The 20,648-nt window shown below is 34.8% G+C and overlaps 7 protein-coding genes and 1 long non-coding RNA gene across 58 annotated transcripts in view; 3 read left to right on the forward strand and 5 right to left on the reverse strand.

The window, feature by feature from the left end:
• Positions 1 to 176: 176 nt before the first annotated feature.
• On the reverse strand, positions 177 to 933 carry LOC122566929 (protein cornichon). Its single transcript, XM_043724888.1, has 3 exons — positions 792 to 933; positions 572 to 640; positions 177 to 437 (listed from the first exon to the last, which is right to left on the reverse strand). Exons 1-3 carry the CDS (start codon positions 870 to 872, stop codon positions 177 to 179), a joined length of 411 nt encoding a protein of 136 aa, XP_043580823.1. The 5' UTR covers positions 873 to 933.
• On the reverse strand, positions 365 to 3,534 carry LOC122566925 (magnesium transporter NIPA2). Of its 3 annotated transcripts, XR_006316653.1 has the most exons (7): positions 2,865 to 3,534; positions 2,656 to 2,778; positions 2,426 to 2,568; positions 1,589 to 2,265; positions 1,001 to 1,154; positions 572 to 640; positions 365 to 437 (listed from the first exon to the last, which is right to left on the reverse strand). XR_006316653.1 is itself a non-coding variant. In XM_043724875.1 (6 exons), exons 1-5 carry the CDS (start codon positions 2,962 to 2,964, stop codon positions 619 to 621), a joined length of 1,065 nt encoding a protein of 354 aa, XP_043580810.1. In that variant the 5' UTR covers positions 2,965 to 3,534; the 3' UTR covers positions 370 to 437; positions 572 to 618. The 3 variants fall into 3 exon arrangements, 2 of the variants coding, with proteins under 2 accessions (XP_043580810.1, XP_043580809.1); XM_043724875.1 differs by lacking the exon at positions 1,001 to 1,154 and having other exon boundaries at positions 370 to 437; XM_043724874.1 differs by lacking the exons at positions 365 to 437; positions 572 to 640; positions 1,001 to 1,154 and having other exon boundaries at positions 1,417 to 2,265.
• A 150-nt stretch (positions 3,535 to 3,684) lies between these two features.
• On the reverse strand, positions 3,685 to 6,214 carry LOC122566923 (protein fuzzy homolog). Of its 2 annotated transcripts, XM_043724873.1 has the most exons (7): positions 6,091 to 6,214; positions 5,913 to 5,989; positions 5,414 to 5,763; positions 4,917 to 5,309; positions 4,660 to 4,857; positions 4,347 to 4,546; positions 3,685 to 4,244 (listed from the first exon to the last, which is right to left on the reverse strand). In XM_043724873.1, exons 3-7 carry the CDS (start codon positions 5,489 to 5,491, stop codon positions 3,887 to 3,889), a joined length of 1,227 nt encoding a protein of 408 aa, XP_043580808.1. In that variant the 5' UTR covers positions 5,492 to 5,763; positions 5,913 to 5,989; positions 6,091 to 6,214; the 3' UTR covers positions 3,685 to 3,886. The 2 variants fall into 2 exon arrangements, with proteins under 2 accessions (XP_043580808.1, XP_043580807.1); XM_043724872.1 differs by having other exon boundaries at positions 5,839 to 6,163.
• Positions 6,215 to 6,446: 232 nt separating this feature from the next.
• LOC122566921 (tRNA (cytosine(34)-C(5))-methyltransferase) lies at positions 6,447 to 9,873 on the forward strand. Its single transcript, XM_043724869.1, has 11 exons — positions 6,447 to 6,666; positions 6,847 to 7,332; positions 7,403 to 7,487; positions 7,549 to 7,711; positions 7,781 to 7,888; positions 7,962 to 8,149; positions 8,243 to 8,387; positions 8,462 to 8,779; positions 8,843 to 9,210; positions 9,282 to 9,443; positions 9,503 to 9,873. Exons 1-11 carry the CDS (start codon positions 6,601 to 6,603, stop codon positions 9,655 to 9,657), a joined length of 2,244 nt encoding a protein of 747 aa, XP_043580804.1. The 5' UTR covers positions 6,447 to 6,600; the 3' UTR covers positions 9,658 to 9,873.
• A 497-nt stretch (positions 9,874 to 10,370) lies between these two features.
• LOC122566920 (centrosomal protein of 104 kDa) lies at positions 10,371 to 15,503 on the reverse strand. Of its 2 annotated transcripts, none has more exons than XM_043724868.1 (16): positions 15,240 to 15,503; positions 14,283 to 14,447; positions 13,737 to 13,948; positions 13,485 to 13,671; positions 13,200 to 13,411; positions 12,912 to 13,119; positions 12,699 to 12,846; positions 12,514 to 12,640; positions 12,215 to 12,441; positions 11,860 to 12,129; positions 11,456 to 11,669; positions 11,196 to 11,374; positions 10,983 to 11,128; positions 10,807 to 10,908; positions 10,602 to 10,727; positions 10,371 to 10,540 (listed from the first exon to the last, which is right to left on the reverse strand). In XM_043724868.1, exons 3-16 carry the CDS (start codon positions 13,845 to 13,847, stop codon positions 10,470 to 10,472), a joined length of 2,328 nt encoding a protein of 775 aa, XP_043580803.1. In that variant the 5' UTR covers positions 13,848 to 13,948; positions 14,283 to 14,447; positions 15,240 to 15,503; the 3' UTR covers positions 10,371 to 10,469. The 2 variants fall into 2 exon arrangements, with proteins under 2 accessions (XP_043580803.1, XP_043580802.1); XM_043724867.1 differs by having other exon boundaries at positions 15,229 to 15,503.
• LOC122566930 lies at positions 13,959 to 14,696 on the forward strand. Its single transcript, XR_006316655.1, has 2 exons — positions 13,959 to 14,207; positions 14,269 to 14,696. It is a non-coding gene; the product is annotated as an uncharacterized LOC122566930 (long non-coding RNA).
• A 653-nt stretch (positions 15,504 to 16,156) lies between the features above and the next one.
• LOC122567075 (dolichol-phosphate mannosyltransferase subunit 1) lies at positions 16,157 to 17,478 on the reverse strand. Its single transcript, XM_043725225.1, has 4 exons — positions 17,209 to 17,478; positions 16,879 to 17,089; positions 16,612 to 16,802; positions 16,157 to 16,531 (listed from the first exon to the last, which is right to left on the reverse strand). The coding sequence occupies exons 1-4, from the start codon at positions 17,346 to 17,348 to the stop codon at positions 16,312 to 16,314; spliced, it is 762 nt and encodes a 253-aa protein (XP_043581160.1). The 5' UTR covers positions 17,349 to 17,478; the 3' UTR covers positions 16,157 to 16,311.
• A 263-nt stretch (positions 17,479 to 17,741) lies between these two features.
• The window catches only part of LOC122567072 (Down syndrome cell adhesion molecule-like protein Dscam2), a 56,689-nt gene continuing 53,782 nt past the window's right edge, over positions 17,742 to 20,648 (forward strand). For 16 of the 47 annotated variants that reach the window (XM_043725211.1, XM_043725206.1, XM_043725215.1 and 13 more), the window contains exons 1-2: positions 17,759 to 18,238; positions 20,269 to 20,392. In XM_043725211.1, coding sequence (XP_043581146.1) covers positions 20,305 to 20,392 — 88 coding nt within the window. In that variant the 5' untranslated portion in view covers positions 17,759 to 18,238; positions 20,269 to 20,304. Of the gene's footprint in view, positions 18,239 to 20,268; positions 20,393 to 20,648 lie in introns of all 47 variants that reach the window. The other 31 variants (XM_043725178.1, XM_043725177.1, XM_043725174.1 and 28 more) reach the window with 10 other exon arrangements.

A 20,648-nucleotide genomic window follows, 5' to 3' on the forward strand; every position in this document is an offset into this window, starting at 1 on the left:
TTGATGATTGAGGATGTATTATAAACAAATTTTATTGGTGAATAATAAAGAATGATTTCCATCCCTCAGTGAATCAATGAACTAATCATTCTGAAACAAAATAGAACATATTACATTTTCTTATAATAAACATTTCATAATTATTTAGGTCTACTAGCCTCTACATTTTCCAAAACTTACCCATATAAATAGTAAAAAAATGATAAAAGGTAAAATGTAAGTTTACTCCATCCTTCCCTTTGATGAATTTTAAGAGCTTGAGCACTCATTATACTAGTGGGATCATAAAGACCTGGTTTAGACATGATAGGTCTATGATAATATTGCCACAAGTGATATATTATCAATGGCATATTTAAAAGCAATGAAAGCCATTGACTACTAATTAGAAATAAAATGTTGATTAAAATGTGTAATCCATATTCTGGAATAACTAGCTGAAATATATACAGACATGTATATATATAAATATATACATTATACATATATTTAACTTAACACTTAATTTTACATACACTTGTTATTGATTTTGTAAATATGATATTATAAAAAAATAATTTCAAGCTCTTACCGAATTTAAACTATTGCATTGTTCAATCGGATTTTTATAGCCAGTTTTTAATTCATCAAATGCAATAACCTGAAAAGTATAATGTCTTTAGCTAGAGTCATTTAACTTTACACCTATATCGCTAAGGTTAGAAATAATTCGCATTGAACAGACGTGTACACATTTTTAATTACTGTTTTGTTTTGAAAAGCAGACATTACAGTTTCGAAGAAGTACGTACATGAAATATTGCAAAAATGATTAAAACAGCATCTACAATTAAGGCCACGATATATGAAAAAGCGGCTAAACTGAACGCCATTGTAATAACTGTATGTGATACTAGTAATAAGTTGATTCAAGTGACATAATTTGACTTACAAATGAAGAATTGCATTTTAAGTAAATATATTTATATAAATATATAGTATAACTTATTTCTGATATTACTTCCTTTATTTTCACATTTTTCAATGTGATACAGTGAATACGTTGCCATTGTGGAATGTTTTCTTTTCAGTTTATACGTATTTATGTCGAATCTATAGATGGAATCCAACTTGAAATTCAATGTCATGCTCAGAATGCAATATTATCAAAATAACTAGAATTATTAACAAAAGTTGTTAAAAAGTGATGGTTTTGTATATTTATAACATATATGACAAATTTGACAATAAATTCTATATGACTTTTATGATATTTATGTGTAATTACATTATTATAATTGAAAAGATACTTGAACACAAAACAAAAAAAACAGACTTAGGCCTATTGCTTCTTTAGGACTTGATAGAAAATATGAATAGAAAGGATAATTCTACTGAAAAATGATTTCTAAGATACATATACATAATAGATATAAATAAGATTTGAAATTTGTAAGATTTATTTTAAAATCAATCACATTAAATACATGTTATTCATATCTTTACAATATATATGCTTTGCAATGTTTTACTTTGTATATGTATAATTAGTTATATAGTTCTTGTTAAATTTTCAGCTCCATATGTATGATTTAATTCTGTTTCTAACCTTGTTATTAATCTCTCTTCATCCCTGTTGCTCCACTGATTGTTACTACTTATGAGTAACTTTCTTTTAGGCTGCAGCATATGTCTAATATTCTCATAAGATATGTCTATTTCCTTAAATGCATTTAATAGAAATATTGCAATTATTACAGTTAAAAAACCACAAGATGAACCCAAGATATCCTCAGCATTCATATTTTCCCATTCCCTGAATAATATTGCAGATGCAATTATTACTAATGTTGTGAAAACTACATAATAAATAGGTGTTACAATTGTGGTTTCATATAAGTCGAGGGATCTATTCAAATAATTCATTTGTACGCTGATACAGAATATAGCGCTAAATAAAAAGGCCCATGTCAACCAGTTCGTAAATCCATTATTAAATCCAAGAATGGTTTCTTTCAAAGCTAGTCCTAATCCTTTACAACTTGTAACGGTCAATGAACCAATGGATGAACACAGACAAATATATATCATGATATTTTGATTTCCATAAGCGGGACCAAAATAAAAAATAATTAAAATACTGCATACTATTACAATTAATACGTAAATAATATATCCTGGATCTTTAACCTTATCTAAAAGCTCATTTAATGTACTGATTTCTTCTTCTTTTGGAGAGTGAATTACAAGAACTGTGGAACCTAAGATGCATAAAAGACAACCAATCTGGAATAATAGTAATTATATTTATCTTTATGTAATATATCCAATAGAAATTGTATTATTTTGTAGTAAAATTTTATTTGTTTTATTTATTTTATTTGGTATTCTATATTTTTGTTTCTATATAATAAAGATAGCTTATAATATTATATTACATCATTACCTTTCCTAGCAAATTAAGCTTTTCATTTAGATATTTTGATGCTAATATTGCAGATATTAAAACGCTAAGTGCTCCTAATGGAGTAACCAACGAAGCTGGTGCAAATGCATAAGCAGCAAAATTTGCTGCTTCTCCTACCGCCACTTTAATGAAATCAATATCCTTTGTAGTAAAAGTATTATATCTTGAACACATGTACATATTGTATAAGCATTTTCTGTTTCACATACTTGAAAGAAAACCAGTCCACCACATCCATTCTTTCAAATAGCCAAATCCTCCGGATGAAGCTCGTAATGCACCACGCCTTTGTAATCTAATCAATGCCTTCTTTTTAATTATAAAACTGGCACCTAAATAATTATAACATTGTATAATAATCAATACTAAATTGTTTTAAATAAATTTCTAATCGAAATTAGAGAACCATTCAACTAACCTATAAAACCACTAGAACTAATTGCTAAACCTAAACCTGTGTAAAAATTTGTTGCATCATATAACTGTGTATCAACCGCAATTTTTGTCACTCTGCTCATACTTAAATTTTAGTTTTGCCAGTAATTCATCAAAATATAAAAAATAATTATACTTTATACTGTTAAATTTTTACAACATTATGCAAACGTTATAAGAAACGAAATGTTTATCTGACATTTTACATTCGGCAAATTAATGTAATACACACTGTAATGATAATGATCGTATAAAAGTGTATATATATAATTCAAAATAACGTACTCTCCATAGAGATCATTATGCGCGCATGCGTATATACGTACATATTCGATAAATACATATATACGATATAAAAACTGACACTTTATTAGAGCGATATCAAAAAGGTTTATAATTGATATATGTCGTTATCGAAAAACTGCCGGTATGCGTTAGTATTTGTTACCACCCGCCGACCGCTTATGTTCTGTTTATAAAGGAGAGTTGGGCGAGTTTAAAGACCCCGTGTACATCTTTTTGCAAATATCTCGGAAAATAAGAATCCATTTTCCAAAATGTTGCATTTTACAACATATCCAAAAATCATTGAAATCGGAGGATAGTCAGCTTTTCTATTATTTCATTTAGGATTGTTCTCTTGCTTTTTTCCTTAACAAATAAAATGCATTGACAACAAAGTAATAGTTCGTATAACACGATTGTTATGTATGTAACTGTTACATCATGAATGGAAAGTATCAATGAATGATAATTTAATTTGCAAATTAAAGTGATTAAACAGTAAACACATGATAAAATGGTTTAACATTTAATGAAATATGTTTAATTTTACATAAATCCCAATTTACAAATGATTATTATATATTTTTTATGTTCACAATATATATTCTTTATACCTAATAAAAATATAGTATCAGGACATATATAAGGTGGGTTAATGTAAATTTTACAATAGAAGTAAAATGGAATGATATTGCAAAGAGAGATCAATATGTTAAATTTTCACCAGCATCCTTGTTTATCAATGAGCAATGTTTTCAATATTTTTTGACAAACCAATCTTACTGTATGAGTAGGAACTGTGGAGGCACATAAAATGCAAAGTATATGATCCCCGTGCTTAACTGCATAACATTTATGGTACTCTGAACATAGATAAGTTTCTTTTACACCAACAAATTTCCAATTATCACCTGTTGTATCACATTCAGATTCTGAAGATAATATATATGTCTCTACAGCTTGATGATAAAATGTTCTTAATATGTCCAATCTGTGTGAACCACTGACTCTATTTTTTGCGTACTGCATATTCTTACCAAGTATAAACTTTTGTACCTTATAATTTGCTAACAGAAACCTAAATTCCGGAGTAAAAAGGAAAAGATATTATATAATACATTTTGATAATAGGTTTTTGTAAATAATATTATTTATATTAAATGGTACTATTATACATTACCCAAGTGTCTCTGAATCCAAATTTACAGATGTAGGTAAGTTACGTGGATAACATTGTTCTGCATTGTGTAAAGCATCAATACTATTTTTCCAACATTGTATGGCAAATCTTTCAATCTCTGATAAACTCGGATTGGGTCCACATAAGGCTAATACTTCGACTTGATTGATCAACGTAATGGATACTAATCTAAAAGCTACCTATATGATCAATTGAATTGTCTTATGATCAATTGAACTTATTTTTTAAAATAAATATTATTAGATCAATAAATAAAAATTGTATTTTAAAATCCTTTAACGAAAATACTCACATTTGGACTTTTATAAGGTAAAAATACTGGAATGTCTCGCGTGCTATAAGTATCTTCTGTATTAACAGCTGTTATTAATAATTTTCTTTCAATGGGACTTAAATTCCACCATCCTTCTGTAGCTACTGCTAAACACCCATGTACTAAGATGCATCCATATATAGAATCCAAACATTCCATATAACCCTCTAAGCATGTCTTAAATAGATTATTATTTACTATGCAGAAAATGCATGAATTAAAAAGAATTCAATTACCTGAAACAAATTATTTTCTTGGCACATTATACATTCTGTCATATTGATAATATCAGTTTTTGAACAAATTCCATCACCAACATCAAGACATTGCAATAAACTATCAACAATTGGACTGCACAAACGCATATCTTTCTTCAGCTTTTCTATGTTTTTGGTATTTTTTAATTCCTCGATACCAACAAACAAGATCATTGCACCAAAAACTGCATTTAAGAATTTATCCAATACAGATTTGGTAGTTCCACTCGCAATAACTATTAATGTAATACTTTGTTCAAATTCTTTCCACATTATCGTAGTATCGGGTAAATTTGTATTCAGAAGTTTAATGTTTTGTGATTTGAGAAACATATGTATCCCATATAGAGATGCTATTTTAGAAAATGTCATCTACAAATATGTTGGGAAGAAAAAGGAAGAGCGAAAGAAAAATTAAAATTGATACTACATAGATTTATGTATTAGTCTTTTGTTTATAATTATGTAAATTTTACCGTATCTCCTTCCCCTTTCTGGCGAGAAAATAAAGGAATTCCTCCAGTAGAGGTTAAACACATAACATGGGCTACCATAATAATGATTTTATTCTTTTTAGGCGTTAAATACTTAATAAGCTTTCATATGAACTTTTAAAACTTTAAACTTATCTAATTTTCAAATATTTTATCCCTCCTGCTACGTAAATTTAAATTCAATCTATTATCAATGTTATACCAATGTTATGCTAGGTTTCACAATATTCTTATTCTTAACCTCAACCCTGTGTCTGCAACCTTATTTTTACTGACGTCGTCTGCATACTAGATTATTTAAGTCCATGCACCTTTTTTTAAGACTTTTGTGTCTAAAAAAGACCCAAACAAATTTTTAAATACTTTTCCAAGTTTCTAGAATATCATTCAATAATTTCTATTGTTACATGTTATATGTTAGGTGTTTTCAGACTTGTTTACATAATCGCGGTTATAACTTTTGAACCAGTGAATTCTTCACCTTAAAACATGCATTTTCGGAGTCTACACATCGAGAACAGCAAGATTACAAAAAAATAGTCAATAATTTTTTGATCCCTAAAATAAAAATGAGTCCTTAATTTTTTTAAGTAAAGCAAAACTTATACGGAAATATGAAAGAAATGAAAAATTATTTAAAATTACTGGTCAAAAACGACCTAGTATGTAGATGGAGAGTTAATATAAATCGGAGATGAGTTTGCAATGTTTCGATTAGCGCTTGCTGGAATGTTGGCCACATAACACGCAATTTCAGTGAATAGACGTGCAATGCAGGATACAGGATATAAAAACGGATTTTCAAGAGACGCGCTTTTTCTAACAACAGTGACTTTCTTTGTTACAAATTGTATCTCGCTGAGAACAATTGAATATTTTAATCAATCGACAGTAGTGATGTATTGCCAACTTAAAACGCGCGAGCTTTAGCGAGAAGTGGCAGCATTACTTAGGGAGAAAATCTGGAGGCACGACTGAAACATCATTGATGTATGACTGGAGCGTTATAAATTTGAACGTTAGATGCGCCGCCTATAGGTTGTTAATGTGAAAACATTTTACACGAGCCTTGTGTGCTTGTAGAAAAAGTAGTGATCTTGTCATCTGTAGCTACTTAATAAGCACGTGTTGAGTAATTGATAGTATAGCACACTGTTTTACAAAAAACAATGGGAAAAGGGCGAAAACATAAGCCAAAAAAGAATTTCGCAGAAAAACGTCGTGAGAAACAGAAGGTACAAACTTAATCGTTAAATAAATAACATCGGCTGCGGGTTTGCGGTTATGTTTTATCTTATATATTATACATATACAAAACTTATCAGCCTCCTATATTTTGAAAATAATCAGTGTCTAATAGCTAGCAAAATTTCTTTTCATGTGAACAGTATTTAAAATTTTTATGAATTATACAGAAAAAGAATGAGTGGGATACTACTCCACACCATAACTATGAAGACATTATCAGAGAAAATAAGGATTTTGAAAATTATTACAAAACTCAGAAAATTGTTCCTGAAGAACAATGGGATTCTTTTATTAATACCATGAGAAAGAATCTTCCAGTGGCATTTAGAATTACAGGATCAAAAGCAGAAGCTAAAGCATTAATTGAAACTATTAAAGGAGATTTTTTTAAGGATATCTTAAAGGCACATGTCGAAGATGATTCAGAAAATAATACAGGAATTAAACCTAAGGATATATTACAATGTTTGCCATTTTATCCTGATGGACTAGCTTGGCAGTTGCAATTAAGCAGAAAAGATATTCGGAAATCTGAGGCATATTTTAGATTACATAATTTTTTAATTGTTGAAACAGATAGTGGAAGCATCAGTAGGCAAGAAGTAGTTAGCATGGTGCCACCTTTAGTATTAGATGTAAAATCTAATCACAAGGTATATTGATCTACTAATATTTATTACATTAAATTTAGCTTGAAAGATAGAAAGGAATTATTTTAAATAGGTTCTGGATATGTGTGCAGCACCAGGATCAAAGACAGCCCAACTTATTGAAATGGTACATTCTGAAGAAGGAAGTGCATTTCCAGGTATTAATGAAATCTTTAATATTTACAAACAAATTAAGCAAATTTTATTGATATTTTACAGAGGGTTTTGTAATAGCTAATGATCTTGACAATAATCGTTGTTATATGCTTGTACATCAAGCAAAAAGATTAAACAGTCCAATTATTTTAATTACAAATCATGATGCCTCAGTGTTGCCTAATTTTGCTACTACCAAGCCAGATGGTACAAAAGAACATCTAAAGTTAGTAAAACATATGAAATAAAATATTTCTATTTATAAAGATCTTGTAATTTTTACATTTTGTTACAGATTTGATAGAATACTTGCCGATGTACCATGTAGTGGTGATGGTACAATGAGAAAAAACCCTGATATTTGGTGTAAATGGAGTCCAGCAAATGGCAACAATCTGCATGGGTAAGTATTATTTCTCCTTAAAAACTGTATAATTTAATTGATAGAAATAACTTATATATCTATAAATTTAAAGAATTCAGTTTAGAATAGCAAGAAGAGGCTTAGAACTTTTAGCAGTTGGAGGAAGAATGGTATATTCTACTTGTTCATTAAATCCAATAGAGAATGAAGCTGTACTTCACAGGCTTCTTGTTGAAACTGAAGACTCTGTCCAATTAGTTGATTGTAGAGATTTAGTACCTGGATTAGTGTGTGATCCAGGTATCGTATATTGTGTATATATTGTATTATACATTGTGTATTGTATTGTACGACTTCACTATTGCATCAAATATTTAACAATGTACTCTCTAGGCATATCACATTGGTTACCAGCATCAAAAGATCTACAATATTATGAATCATGGGAAGATGTACCTGAACAGTGGCAAACACAAGTTCGTCCAAAAATGTTTCCACCAAAACCTGAGGATGCAACTAAATTTCACTTTGAAAGATGGTAAATAGAAATTGAGTTTCTTGTTAATATTGTTATTGATTTAATTAGATGATAATAATGTTTTAATGATGCAGTATGAGAATATTACCACACCATCAAGATACAGGAGGATTTTTTGTGGCTGTTTTGGAAAAGGTAAGTCACTTACCATGGGAACGTGCGTCACACAAGAGCGATGAAGTTATTCAAAATACTAAGAGTGAAGATGATGACATTGAATTAAATTTGGAACAAGAGCAAAAAGCAAAAAATGCGCATGGAAGAAAGATATTTGACGATATGAACAAATTACGAGAATCCAAAAGAAAACGCAGAAGACTTGCTTCTGGATTTAAGGAAGATCCATTCATTTTCTTCGACGATGATAAGGAAGATGTGTGGTCATCTATTAAGTGGGTGGAAAATTTTTTTAACTTCCTATTTATTTAATTGATCTTTAATACCGAAATTTTTAGAAGCTTTTATAATATATCTAATGACTTGGATCCTCGATGTTTATTGGTGCGATGTATTGGTAAAAAAAAGAAAAATATTTATTACACGTCACCCGCGATACGTGATGTTGTATTGTCTAATGGAGATCAAATAAAATTAATAAATACTGGCGTAAAAACGTTTGTACGCTGTGACAATAAAAACATGGATTGTCCATTTAGACTTGCACATGAAGGAATACAAAGCATCATTCAGTATATCGGCGACAGTAGAAAAATTAGGTTATCGAAAGATGACCTGATAATGTTGTTACAGAACAATAATCCTAATACACCACCAGAAATTGTGAAACTTAATCGGGAAACACAAGAACGATTACAAAATTTTGGTAATATATTTTATAGCATTAAACATTAATTATAAATTTCATTATAAAAATTGTTTCTTTTGTTGTTTCAGCAACTGGAAGTTGTATATTGGTATACGAAGAAGAAGGTACAGAAACACCGTTAAAGTTGCAAATGGTAGGATGGCGAGGTACAATGTCTCTGAGAGCATATGTTCATGTACATGATGCGATTCATTATCTACGTTTATTAAGAGCTGATTGTTCGATGTTTGGTATGTATTTTGAAGTATTTACCATACATTTAAAGTATTACTTAGAATTATTGTTTCAGAAAAAAATAAATACAAAGAAAATCGTGCTTCTCAAGACAATTCTACAGCTGTTTCTGTAGACTTGAATAATGTAATTACTAATGATGCTGATGGGAAAGACATTAACATAAAGAAAGAAACTAAGTCAGAATTTTCGGACGAATTAAAAGAATAACACATAATTTTGTAATACAAAGTGGTGTTCCTTTAATTTCTTTCAAGATATCAATTTCAGTATGTTATAAGAATAAGTAAAAAATTTGCATTTATTTAAAATTTAATGAAAGTGCGCCATTGGAATTCTGACAGGCGAATATTGACAAAATGTATCTTATAGAAACGAAACAAAATGTTTTATAGGACAAAGAAATGATCGTTATTTGATGGGAAATGTCTTTTGTTTTACTAATCGTTTTCTATGAAATAATTTATGAAATTACATGTAATTTTTATATAGTTTGAGCGAAAGATACTCTTTCCCTTTTTATTTTTGGCCATTAAATTCAAGATGTTTTGCTGATTATAGTACAAATATTGTTATAAACATGGCCGGATATAGAGGAATCATTAATTCTGAAATGGCTACTGCCATAGTATTCAACAATATGTTATTAAATCGCAGAGAACTTCTTGCTTCTACTGTATATTAAAGTTGGAAAAGATGAATATCTATCGTGTGCCTCATTGATATTCGCTTTAAATTACAGTACGCATTAGATTTTCTTTCGTTCTCAAATTTAGCTGATAACAAGGTTCCTAGATCCTAGGGATTAGAAGATTTCAACTTACGATTAAAAATTTGTTTAACATGGAGAATATCTACTAATAAAGGACGGGTTTTGCTATAAAAAACATTTAAATACAAGTATATAAATATGAAAAATGCTGGATAGCTCATAACATATAGATAAACTATAAAAGAAAATAAAAGAAAAACCTTTTCTAAAATCTTTTACACTCCGAAAGATTCGAAGTTGTCGGTTGAGGCTAGTAATCTCTACTAGTTGGTGTGGTTATCTTTCCGCTGAGGTTCTGAGAATTTGATGGTGATTTTGAACCTACAAACAAAGCCAATTTTGTATTTATTGATGTATTATATTTCAATAATATCAAACTTACAGCTTTTTCCTGATTTATTTCGAGGGTTATTCGCACAGGGATGATCACCCATCAAATGCTCCCTCCACTTATTTTGATTGACAAGAGCGGAGCACAGTGGACAACGATCATAGCCTTCAATAGGTTCTGTAACACAAATGATGATGGATATTATTCATATGCATTATTTATATTCAGAGAGACTATATCAAACAAGTTTGCATACTTGTACACTTGTTATCTTTTCTATGTTCTTCGAAGGAATTTTCATGAATGGCTTGCTTGCATGTGTCACATTTTACGTAATTGCTTCTCATATCACATTCATCTGGAAAATAAGATATATATTTGCTATTTAGTGCTACACATTAAATGCAATCAAATGAAAGAAACAATACTCACTTAACAAATGCAAGTTCAAGTATGAAATTTCCACCACTTGCTTACATGCCTCACATTTTGTTAACATAGGGCAATTTCTCCAATAATGAATGTTTAATCCCTCTTCGGAATATCCTTGTCCCTTGGAGAGGCAAAATATGCATATCCTGTAAAAGAAATACATTTTTAACATATATAAAACAGATATTTGTAATATGATCGTATGTTACTCACTTGTCACCTTTATGTTCTGTACTATTCTCGGACGGAGATGTTATACTTGTTGAACTTCCGGTACTCACAACAGGACTCGTTCTCGAAGGAGATTTCGTTAAATTCGCTACATTATTTTCCGTTGATTTCGTTCGTGTGGGTGTTGTTGTTTTATGACTCGCTTCCGCTTCCTTTTTTCTCTTCAATAAACAAATAAGGGGTAGCGTAAATATGTATACCTTCCATATACATGTATCTAATCCTTATAAAAAAATCTGTACCTGAAGATCAATGAGGTCGAATTCATGAAAAAGTTGACGGTACAATAAATTCCTTCTGGTGATATCATCGTCAGGAGGCAATTGCTTACGGACCAGTCTGGGATTTACCTTGTACACCAATACCAAAATTCTCTCGGAAACTTTCCTAACTGCTTCCGCTGGATGATGCAATCCCGAGGAACCCAATTCTGATAAGGTCCGACAAGTGAGTCCACTACAACAGTTACAATGCCTTATCAGAGTAATTGCGTTTTAACGAATCAGTCTTAACATTGAGGACAGACCCCTGCAAGTGACATTCACAAATAAAATCATATCGATTGTCACAGACAGTGGTCTGATACCCTTTAGTTCATTATATCAGATATAAAATTTACTATTGAGATTACGTTATTTTGAGTCACCTTTGTTTGTCAGTGGATATTCCGTGGTTGAGAATTAATTGCTCCACCATTTCTAACCTGCTAAGGGCTAATCTTTGATGAGTGCTACTACTAACGGGTCTTGTCAAGTGCACAGGAATAATGTGCAACTCTCTGACGCATTTACAATCTGCCATACTGAGTATTGTATGCACTGCCATGTTATGAATTCTTGGAGTAGTATCGCCCGATTTTGTCAGTAATTCAGGAAGTAGTCTTTCTACGCTTCGTGCAATTTCCGCAGAAGATACCCTAAAATAGCAATGGTAATTTCTTATAGACATGTATGATTGAATGATTATTTTAAATAATACTATATAGTGTATTATGTGAATACCTATCAGCTGCAAATTCTGAGAAGAAAATTCTAATTAATTGCGCTGCTAAACTATATACGCTGAAGACTTTATCTCTAAGAGCTCTATGCAGCAGCAAGATTGCAGCTCTGGCTGTTTTATTTGCGGAATGTTTGGAAACTTCCGGATCAAAGGTCTTTAGCTCCTCCTTCAATTGCATCAGGCCCTCCTCCTTATCCGTGAATTGTTTTGAATAAAATTTTTCGACCTAAACGATAAATTTTATTAATTATCATCGTTTTATAAATTAACTGATGTAACTGTCTGAAACTTGTATTACCATTTCCATTCCAAAAACAGCGATAGGTAAGGCAGCTTGCTTCTTTTCCCTATCATTCAATTTTGATATCACTTTCGTTTCCGTATTGTCCATGTGGCATTCCCTCGTGAACTCGTTTGTGTGCGAACTGAAACGTAATTTAAGGTAATCTCTATATTTTTCATTTTTCTTTTTCCTCGTCTTACTGTCTTAAAGCAGGAATCGTCCTCTCCTCGTAAGCTTCGTAGCTGGAACGTAGTGCGGGTCCCGCTGATTTAGTTTTTCTTCTGAGAGAACCTTTGTTGCAGTTATTCTGTCTCTCTACTACACCGTTTGTGGGACTATCTGTAACTTCTGTTGCAGATAATTGATTACTCTAAACTGTTAAAATTCCTTTATCTATATGTAAATTGATTTACCAGGACTGTTTGGTTTCTGATGCAGAGGCGAAACAGGAGGCTGATGCGCCGGGCCAGTCGGCGATATGGCTCCATCGCGATTTGGTGGAATCACTAATCTCGGAGGAGATGTAATGTCTTCAGGAACAGTAGTTGTATTCGAAGTACAGGTATCTATCGATATAGACTCTTTCCCTTCCATCGACGACTTGTTATTCTTTTCCAGTGGCTATTCAGACAAAAAGACACAAGTATAATAGACAAATATCAAATCTTAATTAAAGAGTAATTTTAAAGACGCATATTTACCCCATGAAGTTCTAGTAGATCTTGCACTTCTAAACTCTGATAGACTTGCTGTCTGTATTGTTGCGCTTGTGCCTTCTTCGCTTTAGCTTTATCGTAGTCTTCTAACGCTATCGCATATTTCTTTTCCAGTTCATACTTTCCGAGACGTTCTCCAGCTTTCCTTAGGTTCTCCATCGCTACTTTAAGTTTCGAAGCATACTCGAATCTCTCCTCTAAAAGCATATTTATATACAGACCTTCGTAAAATGTTTATTTTTATCTAAATGATACAATTATTACACACACCTTCTACAGCTTGTAACTTTTTTGCTTCCATCTGTCTTATGATCTTTGCTACTTCGCGATCGACGTACATTTCGAACGCCAAATCGTCATATGGGGATGTGTAATGGGGATTATACGGTGCATCTCCTTGGCCAGTAAGCTCTTGTCCGTAAGGTTCACCGAGAATGTTAATAGCGATAAGACCGACCTACAATCCCAGATGCGGTTGTAACATTTTTCGTTGCATATGGGTTATGATTATAGATCATATACCTGTTGATAAACATTGTGCGCGTTACTGTGCGGTTTGTGAAGTCTTAGTTTTAGCGTGACCGCCTCTGTTTCTGGGAGGGCAACGCTTTTCAGCTCTCTACTTTTGTACATGGTCGAGGCATTGTCGGACAACGTAATGTAACCCAAATAACTGAACTCTGTCGTCACGGATGCATTTTCTTCCCTCGATGTCCAAATCTCCAATTTTTCAGCTGCAAGCATTTGACGCAAGCATTATTAAGTTGCTCTCTCGTTAACGCGTTGTTCGAAGATGAAGAGAGGAATTTATAAACAATGATGGGATGGGATGGAATAAGAAACGGGAGTGAAACGAGAAGGGCAAAACGACCTAGCCTGGGGAAATCGAGGTTGTCGTGCTAATTCGATTTTCATTGTTACTGAATTGCTTACCGGAGAAACTCGGCAGTTTCTGTTACACCGTGACATTCAATTTTCATAAAATGATTCACGGTAAGAAATAAAGAGAAAGATAATAACTTGACAAATGTACTATATGTTGCGTTGTTTGCAGCGATGGGAACTTACGAATTAAATATTGATGAGCCAAGACTTGTATCCTCGTAAGCTTCGTCGGGCCATGAAGGCGCAGAATGAGTTCTTGAGGATATGTACATCTTCTTGAACTCTGCCATCCTCTTACCGTCGGTCCATGAACGTTCAGCTCCAACGAAGAGTGTCTATCTTCTTCGCCTGTGATTATTTAAAATATTATAATCTTAAATAAAACGAAGCATATTTTATAAAATTGCAATAAGTATTATCGTTGTTGCAAATGGATTTTATTTTAGAGATTCCGGTATTGTATGGAGAAAATTGTTGATCGAATATATTCGATTGCTACCGAAAATTTGTCAAAAATTCCATTTATGTATTGTTTCTATTTCGAGCAATTATATGCTTCTGCTTACTGAATAAAAATGGAGATTGTAAGAGATGTAATCAATAATGTTTTAACTCTGAAATTATTCTTTCCACGATGGACCGTTAACACGAGACCTTGTCACGCAATACCGTACCTTAGCTTACGCTTTACAATCATAACAACGAGAGAAACGTGTTACTTGGTTATTTTTATGCGGTTACATACGTATAATCGAAAATACTTGATCTAATATTTAATAGCTCGGTAAGGTGTTATCCAGGCATCGATTACGGCTTCGTTACGTCCGAGGGCAATCTATACAATCTGTAATGAGACGCGGTGAAGCACGTGTCGAGTCGTTGTTGTTAACTTGTTTTCTTCTAAAGCAGAAATTTTCGAAAAATGAGATCTTTTCCGCGTGGATAGAAAAAAAATCGATGTTCGCGTGTGCAAACGATTTCGCAATTTTATACTCTTTCGATTTATACCGATGAATATTATTTTATCGTATATCTTTGCGCTGTCAATCCTCGGATCTGCAGTAATTTATACATCTCGAGGTTATCGTCGTTCGATATATTCCACAATCACAATCTGATGTTCTCTTACTGGTTGCGTACACGACGTTGAATCCGATTTTTCGTGGCATGTCGGGGGTGACGTCCTAGCGACGAAAACAACGTATCGGTACCATATATACTAGAACGAAGACGGCAAAAAAAGAAACGTGTACAACAGGAGAAGGGGAAATGAAGAAAACGTCAAAATCTAAAAACCACAGCCATCTGAAAGCTCGATAAGGGGGTGCTAGCAAGTTTCACCCCGGCACGTAGGCAACGCCACTTGCACGTCTGGCCGCGGCGAAGCTTGCGACAGAACTGACTAACTGCACCCGTTCCGCAAACGGATACTCTGATCTCGAGACCTCGAGCATTTTCGCTTGCCAGACTAGACACTCTCGCATTTTTAAGCTCTGGTATCGAGAAACGAAAAATCCGATGACCGATTGGAACAGCTATTGAGACAGATTTGGTAACATTTTTTAGAACAAATTTGACGTTTCCAAAGGGGACGATAAAATAGCGATGATAAATAGGATGTTGAAGGTCCTTTTGTCGCTTGATTTTATGTAATAAAAAATTATTCTCACTTATTTATAAATACATAAAAAAATACATGTGGATTAATTCTGGAAGTTCATTTTGTTATATTATATATGATTACGCGTAGATAGCGTTTATAGCGTTGGGTATTTTTTTTTCACATCTTGGCTAGTTTCTGTACATGGCACATTGTAGCACCGTCTTGTATTCTGCTCAAGTCGAAATATAGACTGTAATTTTGTAATGGATCAATAAACGGAGGCTGCGTGACGTCAGAGGGTGCGGCGAGGGTGGAATCGCTTGCTAGAATCGTTATACGCGTATCGTGACTATCGTGTCTCTCATTGACGACCACGTGTGCATACACGTGCTTTCCCATTTTTAAAACATGCTTTCATACTTTATTAATTCCAAAAAAAGGGACTGTCCTGGATTAAAACATATCGATTAGTGCATATAACTTAAGTGTTTATTTAAAAAACGCACATTAATATACAATTTTTTATTTATAGACATTTTGATTTATATATCTTTCTTTTCAAAATATGGGAAATGATTATTTTCATTTCTTTTCTTATTGCGTGTTATATTACGTTGTTGCAAAGAGATACAGAAGACCTTTTGCAAACTGGAAAATTTCTGATCCTCCCAGCTTTGATTCTCCATAAACACGGTCGACGAATGTGATTGGAACTTCTCCTATGGTGTATTTGAATTGCCTAGCTCTTACAATCATCTCCATCTGGAAGACATATCCCTTTGATATACAGGACTGAATAAGTTTCTCCAGTACATCTTTTTTGTATAGTCTGCAATTTCAGTACTGTAAGATATGTATGTATAGAATGTTATAACAAATTCACGTAAAATTAACGTCTAAGTTATTTGCCTAAAGCTTCCTGTGAGATCACTGGCACCTGGCCTCAGCAATAGTTGAGTCAAGAAATTTGCTCCTCTGCTTATTAATTTTCTCTTGAAATCCCAGCCATAAACTCCACCACCTTGCTCATACCTGGTGCCACTAACGATATCTAGATCAAGATATCTCTGCTGCTCTATCATTTTTGGTATAAATTTGGGCTATAAAAATAAGAACATATGTTATATTCAATATTATTCTTAAGGCAAGTTTCCTCTCGAAGACAAAAATAAGTACATGATGAGACAAATCTGCATCCATAATGACAATAAAGTTCCCTGTAGCATGTTTAATCCCATGCATGTAAGCTGTGCCTAGCCCAAGTTTTTTTTCTCTCGGTCTCAAAACAATTTTGTTCTCTCCATATACATTTTGCAGCTGTTTGGCCATGTCCAATGTTCCATCTGGTGAACCATCGTCTATCACGATAATCTCATAATCAAGTTCGCTAGAATGTTGCATATTATCGCTTGACTGATCGATCGTTTTGATCTCATACTTATAATTGTCTAATTACAGAAGCGATAACTTTTCTCAGATTTGAGGTTATGTTGCCATGATAGTTACCTCTCATCCATATACTTCACGATAAGCCATATAATTATGGGTAAATTCTCGACTTCGTTGTAGGTTGGAAGCAAAATCGAATACTTATCATTTTTCGCTAATTCTTTTATATCTTTTTTTGTTTGTTCTCTCTCGACCATGGTTGACAGCAATACTCGATGGAGAGACGTGCCACGGACGAATCCTTCCTTATCAAGCGTCGCACTGACAAAGGTAGCGCAACAATCCACGCGGCTTTGGAAAACTTATCAATAAAGCAGTCATCCTTCAATGACGTGTCTCGACGACGCTCCTTTACGTCACGACATAGCGGTGCTTTCAACTTTCATTCATCGAGTCCTTAGACTCGTATGAAATGAATCATTTAAATATTTGAAAGTCTCGACAATATGGAGTCTCAAGTATCACCAGAGAACGACATTTACATCATATATATATGAATCGAATGAAATCAAATACAAAACGCACTTTAAAGTATTTCTTAAAGTATGTCGAAATATTTTTTTAATTTCAATTTTTTTATCAGAACATTCTTTCGATGAAAAGATTTGCCAGACATCGTCTCGAGTCAAAGTTCACCATGATAAAACAGCAGCGAAACTTTATCTACGGGGTTGAAGGCTGAGTGCCAGGAACGTGCCGCGAGAAATTGGCATGGTTTATTAAGCAGGGCCATTTATCGTGTCAAAAATGCTTTGAGGAAGTGAAATTTGGCGACGTGACGGGGCATAAACATGGTACAATTACAATTAGTGAACTCGGTGCGAAAGTACGCAGACCGCCATAGCTTCCGTCGCGCGCAACAAAGGTCGACCAAACGGCATCCCCACCACAATGAGAGGCAACAGCGAACCACAGGCGACCCCCCACCGTCGACCTCGAGATCCTGTGGAGCAGCCGCTGTCCCGTCCCGAAGCAAACGACGCTCCTCGCCGCACTCTTTGGTCGTCTACGGACCTAGAGTGTTCGTTCTGTTCACCAAACCCGTGTGGTCAGCGTGTATCTCTGCGATTTAATCGACGTGTCGTCGGTACGTAAACCGGTGAAAAACGATGTGGTATAACGATCGCACTCGTGAGTCATGCTCGAAGGGCTTCGCCTACTCGAAATTCGCGGGATTATCGCAAGAGCCAGATAGGATCAATTTAAAAAGGTCCCTGGTAGTCTTTCGAGAATTTGCGAAATCTCTCGTGGGTGTGTACGTGTGTGCATGTGTTCCTGTGGATGAAGAGTGTGATTTTACTGCGGGTTATCATTTACGATTGAAAGCTTCGTGGTTGTAGCGTTCTATCGCAACAGCTCGTGATCGCAACAGCTCATTGACGTGATTGTATTCTTGGTATTCATCGTAGAACATAGGTCGACGTACTCAGCGATTGTCACCCGAGAGGTTGAACGAAATTCTTAAACCGATCGTTTTATCTTAAACTACAAAGAATCGCGAATGCCAGCGAAGAGGAGATAGCACGCGACTTTTTGCCCAAGTGCACTGCATTGGCTGACGCACAGTCTCTGGATACAACTTTAAAACGATTCAATGGACACTGCAGAAGAATCACTGTTTGAGGTCGGGCACATGCAGCTATCGAGAAACATCTCTTTTAATTTTCGACATGAAGGAAAGCATTGTTTTTTCTTAAAAAGAAAGATCGGTATGGGATGAAAAGACGATACGGTCCACCGGCATCGCGTACAAGGGTGGTGACCTTCCTCGATGCCAGATAGACGTTAGATGGCCCAGATCTATCCGTTGTAATACTGCTGACATCGGGATTAATTAAACGAACGGCGACACTTACTCGTCGTCGATCGAGATTCCTTTCTGTATCTGCATCTTTCGAGATAATGATCGCGACAACGAAGGAGAGCAGTATTCGTGGTCCAGGTAGCGAGTTATGCAGAATTTTATAAGCTCAGAGACGAGTTTCCAAAGGATTTAGCAAAGGCTGACGAAGGAGCGGAGAATCGGGCAGACTGGCAAGCAAGCGGACTGGTTCGGGCAAATACCAGCAAGCATGGCGTACGCTGCACGAGGGGTAGATTGGTCCGCTCCGCACCCTGCGATCAATAAACCCGCCGAGAGGGAGCAGTTCCGTGACGAACCGCGCTACTCCGTTCTTCCACCGCCCTTTCTCTTTCTCTTGCTCCGTCTCTCTTTTTGCCGCTCTTGCGTCGTTCGCCTCTCCCGTTCGCTGTCTTCTTTCTACCTAACCCATGCTATCAACGATTCAGCACGTGCACGCTGTATCACCGGTGCTTTTGAAAAACGACCGGCAACGTGTTCTAGAGTTCTAGGGATTAGCACGAGCCGACGGACACTAAAGGCTTCGCGCACTTTCAGTTTCCACGCATTGATTTCCTTTTTCCCTGGTTTTTTCTTTCTTTTTTCTTCCCCCCCGTTTTCGTCCGCTTCGCTTTTTAGCCCGCTTAAAACATCGACGCGCACAGGCCTCGTATATCATCGTGATTTCAGCCAGCCGAAAGCACATGCACTTGCTCCAGGATCTCGCTCAGCTGCAGCGCAAATTTCAATAAGGCTCCATTCCCACATACATCGCCTCGTTTCTTTTCTGCTTCGCCAAGAAAGAAGTCACGCTGCTTTGACTAGCATCGCGGTAAAATATCGGTCGTATAAGAATGTAGAAACGTAGGAAACTATTAAGTACGACCGACGATGTATTCCGCTTTCGCTTAATGGCATGCACTGGTTGTAGTCAAGCATGGCGATCTTCTTGACAAGCTTGCAAAAAATTCAGCGCGATCATCGTGTTATATAGAACCAGCGAACAGAGCTGGAGCATGAGCCGGCCAATCCAGTTGGCCTTGAACCGGACGGAGGTCACTTATAAAGGAAAGGAATCGGATATATTTATCGGTGTCACAAAGAGGAACTCGCGTGCATCTCCTTCCAGACGGGAAACGACTTACAATTAGGAAATACATAGTTTCTTTTCACTCTGTCGCCAAGGCAACGCGAGGCTGTTGCGATCACGTCTGCGTGATATTATTTTTCTGGTGAGTCGTCCAGCTTCAAGCTCGCGTGTTTTTCTGTGAAATCAGGTGAGAATCAGTGCGATCAAGGAAGACAGGATCAGAATGTGGCGTGATCCACCAGGAGGGGGGTGTAATATACCCACCTATCTAACGACGATGCTTCTATTGGCTCTTCTGGCATTGACGAACGGTGAGTCAACTAGCTTTAAAAATATACATATGTCGCAGTAGCAATGGTAAGCGATGACCATGAGCCGCGATACTTCTTTCTTCGAATGAAATTGATCTTTATCTCGGTCTTTATCTATCTCGTAACAATATCTTGATTCGCAAGGAAGCGGTTGAATTATTAAGAGCAAAGTAATGAGTCGAAAGAATGCGTCACTGCGTTCCAATCTTGTCCATCTAATCGTATTCGCATCAAGCACGTATGACACTATGCAAGC

The sequence above is a fragment of the Bombus pyrosoma genome, linkage group LG4 (assembly GCF_014825855.1).
Source record: "Bombus pyrosoma isolate SC7728 linkage group LG4, ASM1482585v1, whole genome shotgun sequence".
In the NCBI taxonomy this organism is placed as follows: domain Eukaryota; kingdom Metazoa; phylum Arthropoda; class Insecta; order Hymenoptera; family Apidae; genus Bombus; species Bombus pyrosoma.

What these genes read in the sequence shown, in the direction of transcription:
- LOC122566929 (XM_043724888.1), bottom strand. Translation starts at nt 872, where the DNA reads ATGGCGTTCAGTTTAGCCGCTTTTTCATATATCGTGGCCTTAATTGTA. An exon ending in TCATTTTTGCAATATTTCAT is followed by an intron (nt 641 to 791) that starts GTACGTACTTCT and finishes TATACTTTTCAG; the next exon opens with GTTATTGCATTTGATGAATT. An exon ending in AATGCAATAGTTTAAATTCG is followed by an intron (nt 438 to 571) that starts GTAAGAGCTTGA and finishes TATATATTTCAG; the next exon opens with CTAGTTATTCCAGAATATGG.
- LOC122566925 (XM_043724874.1), bottom strand. Translation starts at nt 2,964, where the DNA reads ATGAGCAGAGTGACAAAAATTGCGGTTGATACACAGTTATATGATGCA. An exon ending in TAGTTCTAGTGGTTTTATAG is followed by an intron (nt 2,779 to 2,864) that starts GTTAGTTGAATG and finishes ATAATTATTTAG; the next exon opens with GTGCCAGTTTTATAATTAAA. An exon ending in GTGGACTGGTTTTCTTTCAA is followed by an intron (nt 2,569 to 2,655) that starts GTATGTGAAACA and finishes ATTTCATTAAAG; the next exon opens with TGGCGGTAGGAGAAGCAGCA.
- LOC122566923 (XM_043724873.1), bottom strand. Translation starts at nt 5,491, where the DNA reads ATGGTAGCCCATGTTATGTGTTTAACCTCTACTGGAGGAATTCCTTTA. An exon ending in AGAAAGGGGAAGGAGATACG is followed by an intron (nt 5,310 to 5,413) that starts GTAAAATTTACA and finishes ACATATTTGTAG; the next exon opens with ATGACATTTTCTAAAATAGC. An exon ending in TTGGATTCAGAGACACTTGG is followed by an intron (nt 4,245 to 4,346) that starts GTAATGTATAAT and finishes TCCGGAATTTAG; the next exon opens with GTTTCTGTTAGCAAATTATA.
- LOC122566921 (XM_043724869.1), top strand. Translation starts at nt 6,601, where the DNA reads ATGGGAAAAGGGCGAAAACATAAGCCAAAAAAGAATTTCGCAGAAAAA. An exon ending in AACGTCGTGAGAAACAGAAG is followed by an intron (nt 6,667 to 6,846) that starts GTACAAACTTAA and finishes TGAATTATACAG; the next exon opens with AAAAAGAATGAGTGGGATAC. An exon ending in GGTACAAAAGAACATCTAAA is followed by an intron (nt 7,712 to 7,780) that starts GTTAGTAAAACA and finishes ATTTTGTTACAG; the next exon opens with ATTTGATAGAATACTTGCCG.
- LOC122566920 (XM_043724867.1), bottom strand. Translation starts at nt 15,268, where the DNA reads ATGCCACGAAAAATCGGATTCAACGTCGTGTACGCAACCA. An exon ending in CGCACAATGTTTATCAACAG is followed by an intron (nt 13,672 to 13,736) that starts GTATATGATCTA and finishes CTGGGATTGTAG; the next exon opens with GTCGGTCTTATCGCTATTAA. An exon ending in AAAGTTACAAGCTGTAGAAG is followed by an intron (nt 13,412 to 13,484) that starts GTGTGTGTAATA and finishes ATATGCTTTTAG; the next exon opens with AGGAGAGATTCGAGTATGCT.
- LOC122567075 (XM_043725225.1), bottom strand. Translation starts at nt 17,348, where the DNA reads ATGGTCGAGAGAGAACAAACAAAAAAAGATATAAAAGAATTAGCGAAA. An exon ending in GTGAAGTATATGGATGAGAG is followed by an intron (nt 17,090 to 17,208) that starts GTAACTATCATG and finishes GCAACATTCTAG; the next exon opens with CGAACTTGATTATGAGATTA. An exon ending in GATCTCACAGGAAGCTTTAG is followed by an intron (nt 16,532 to 16,611) that starts GCAAATAACTTA and finishes CTGAAATTGCAG; the next exon opens with ACTATACAAAAAAGATGTAC.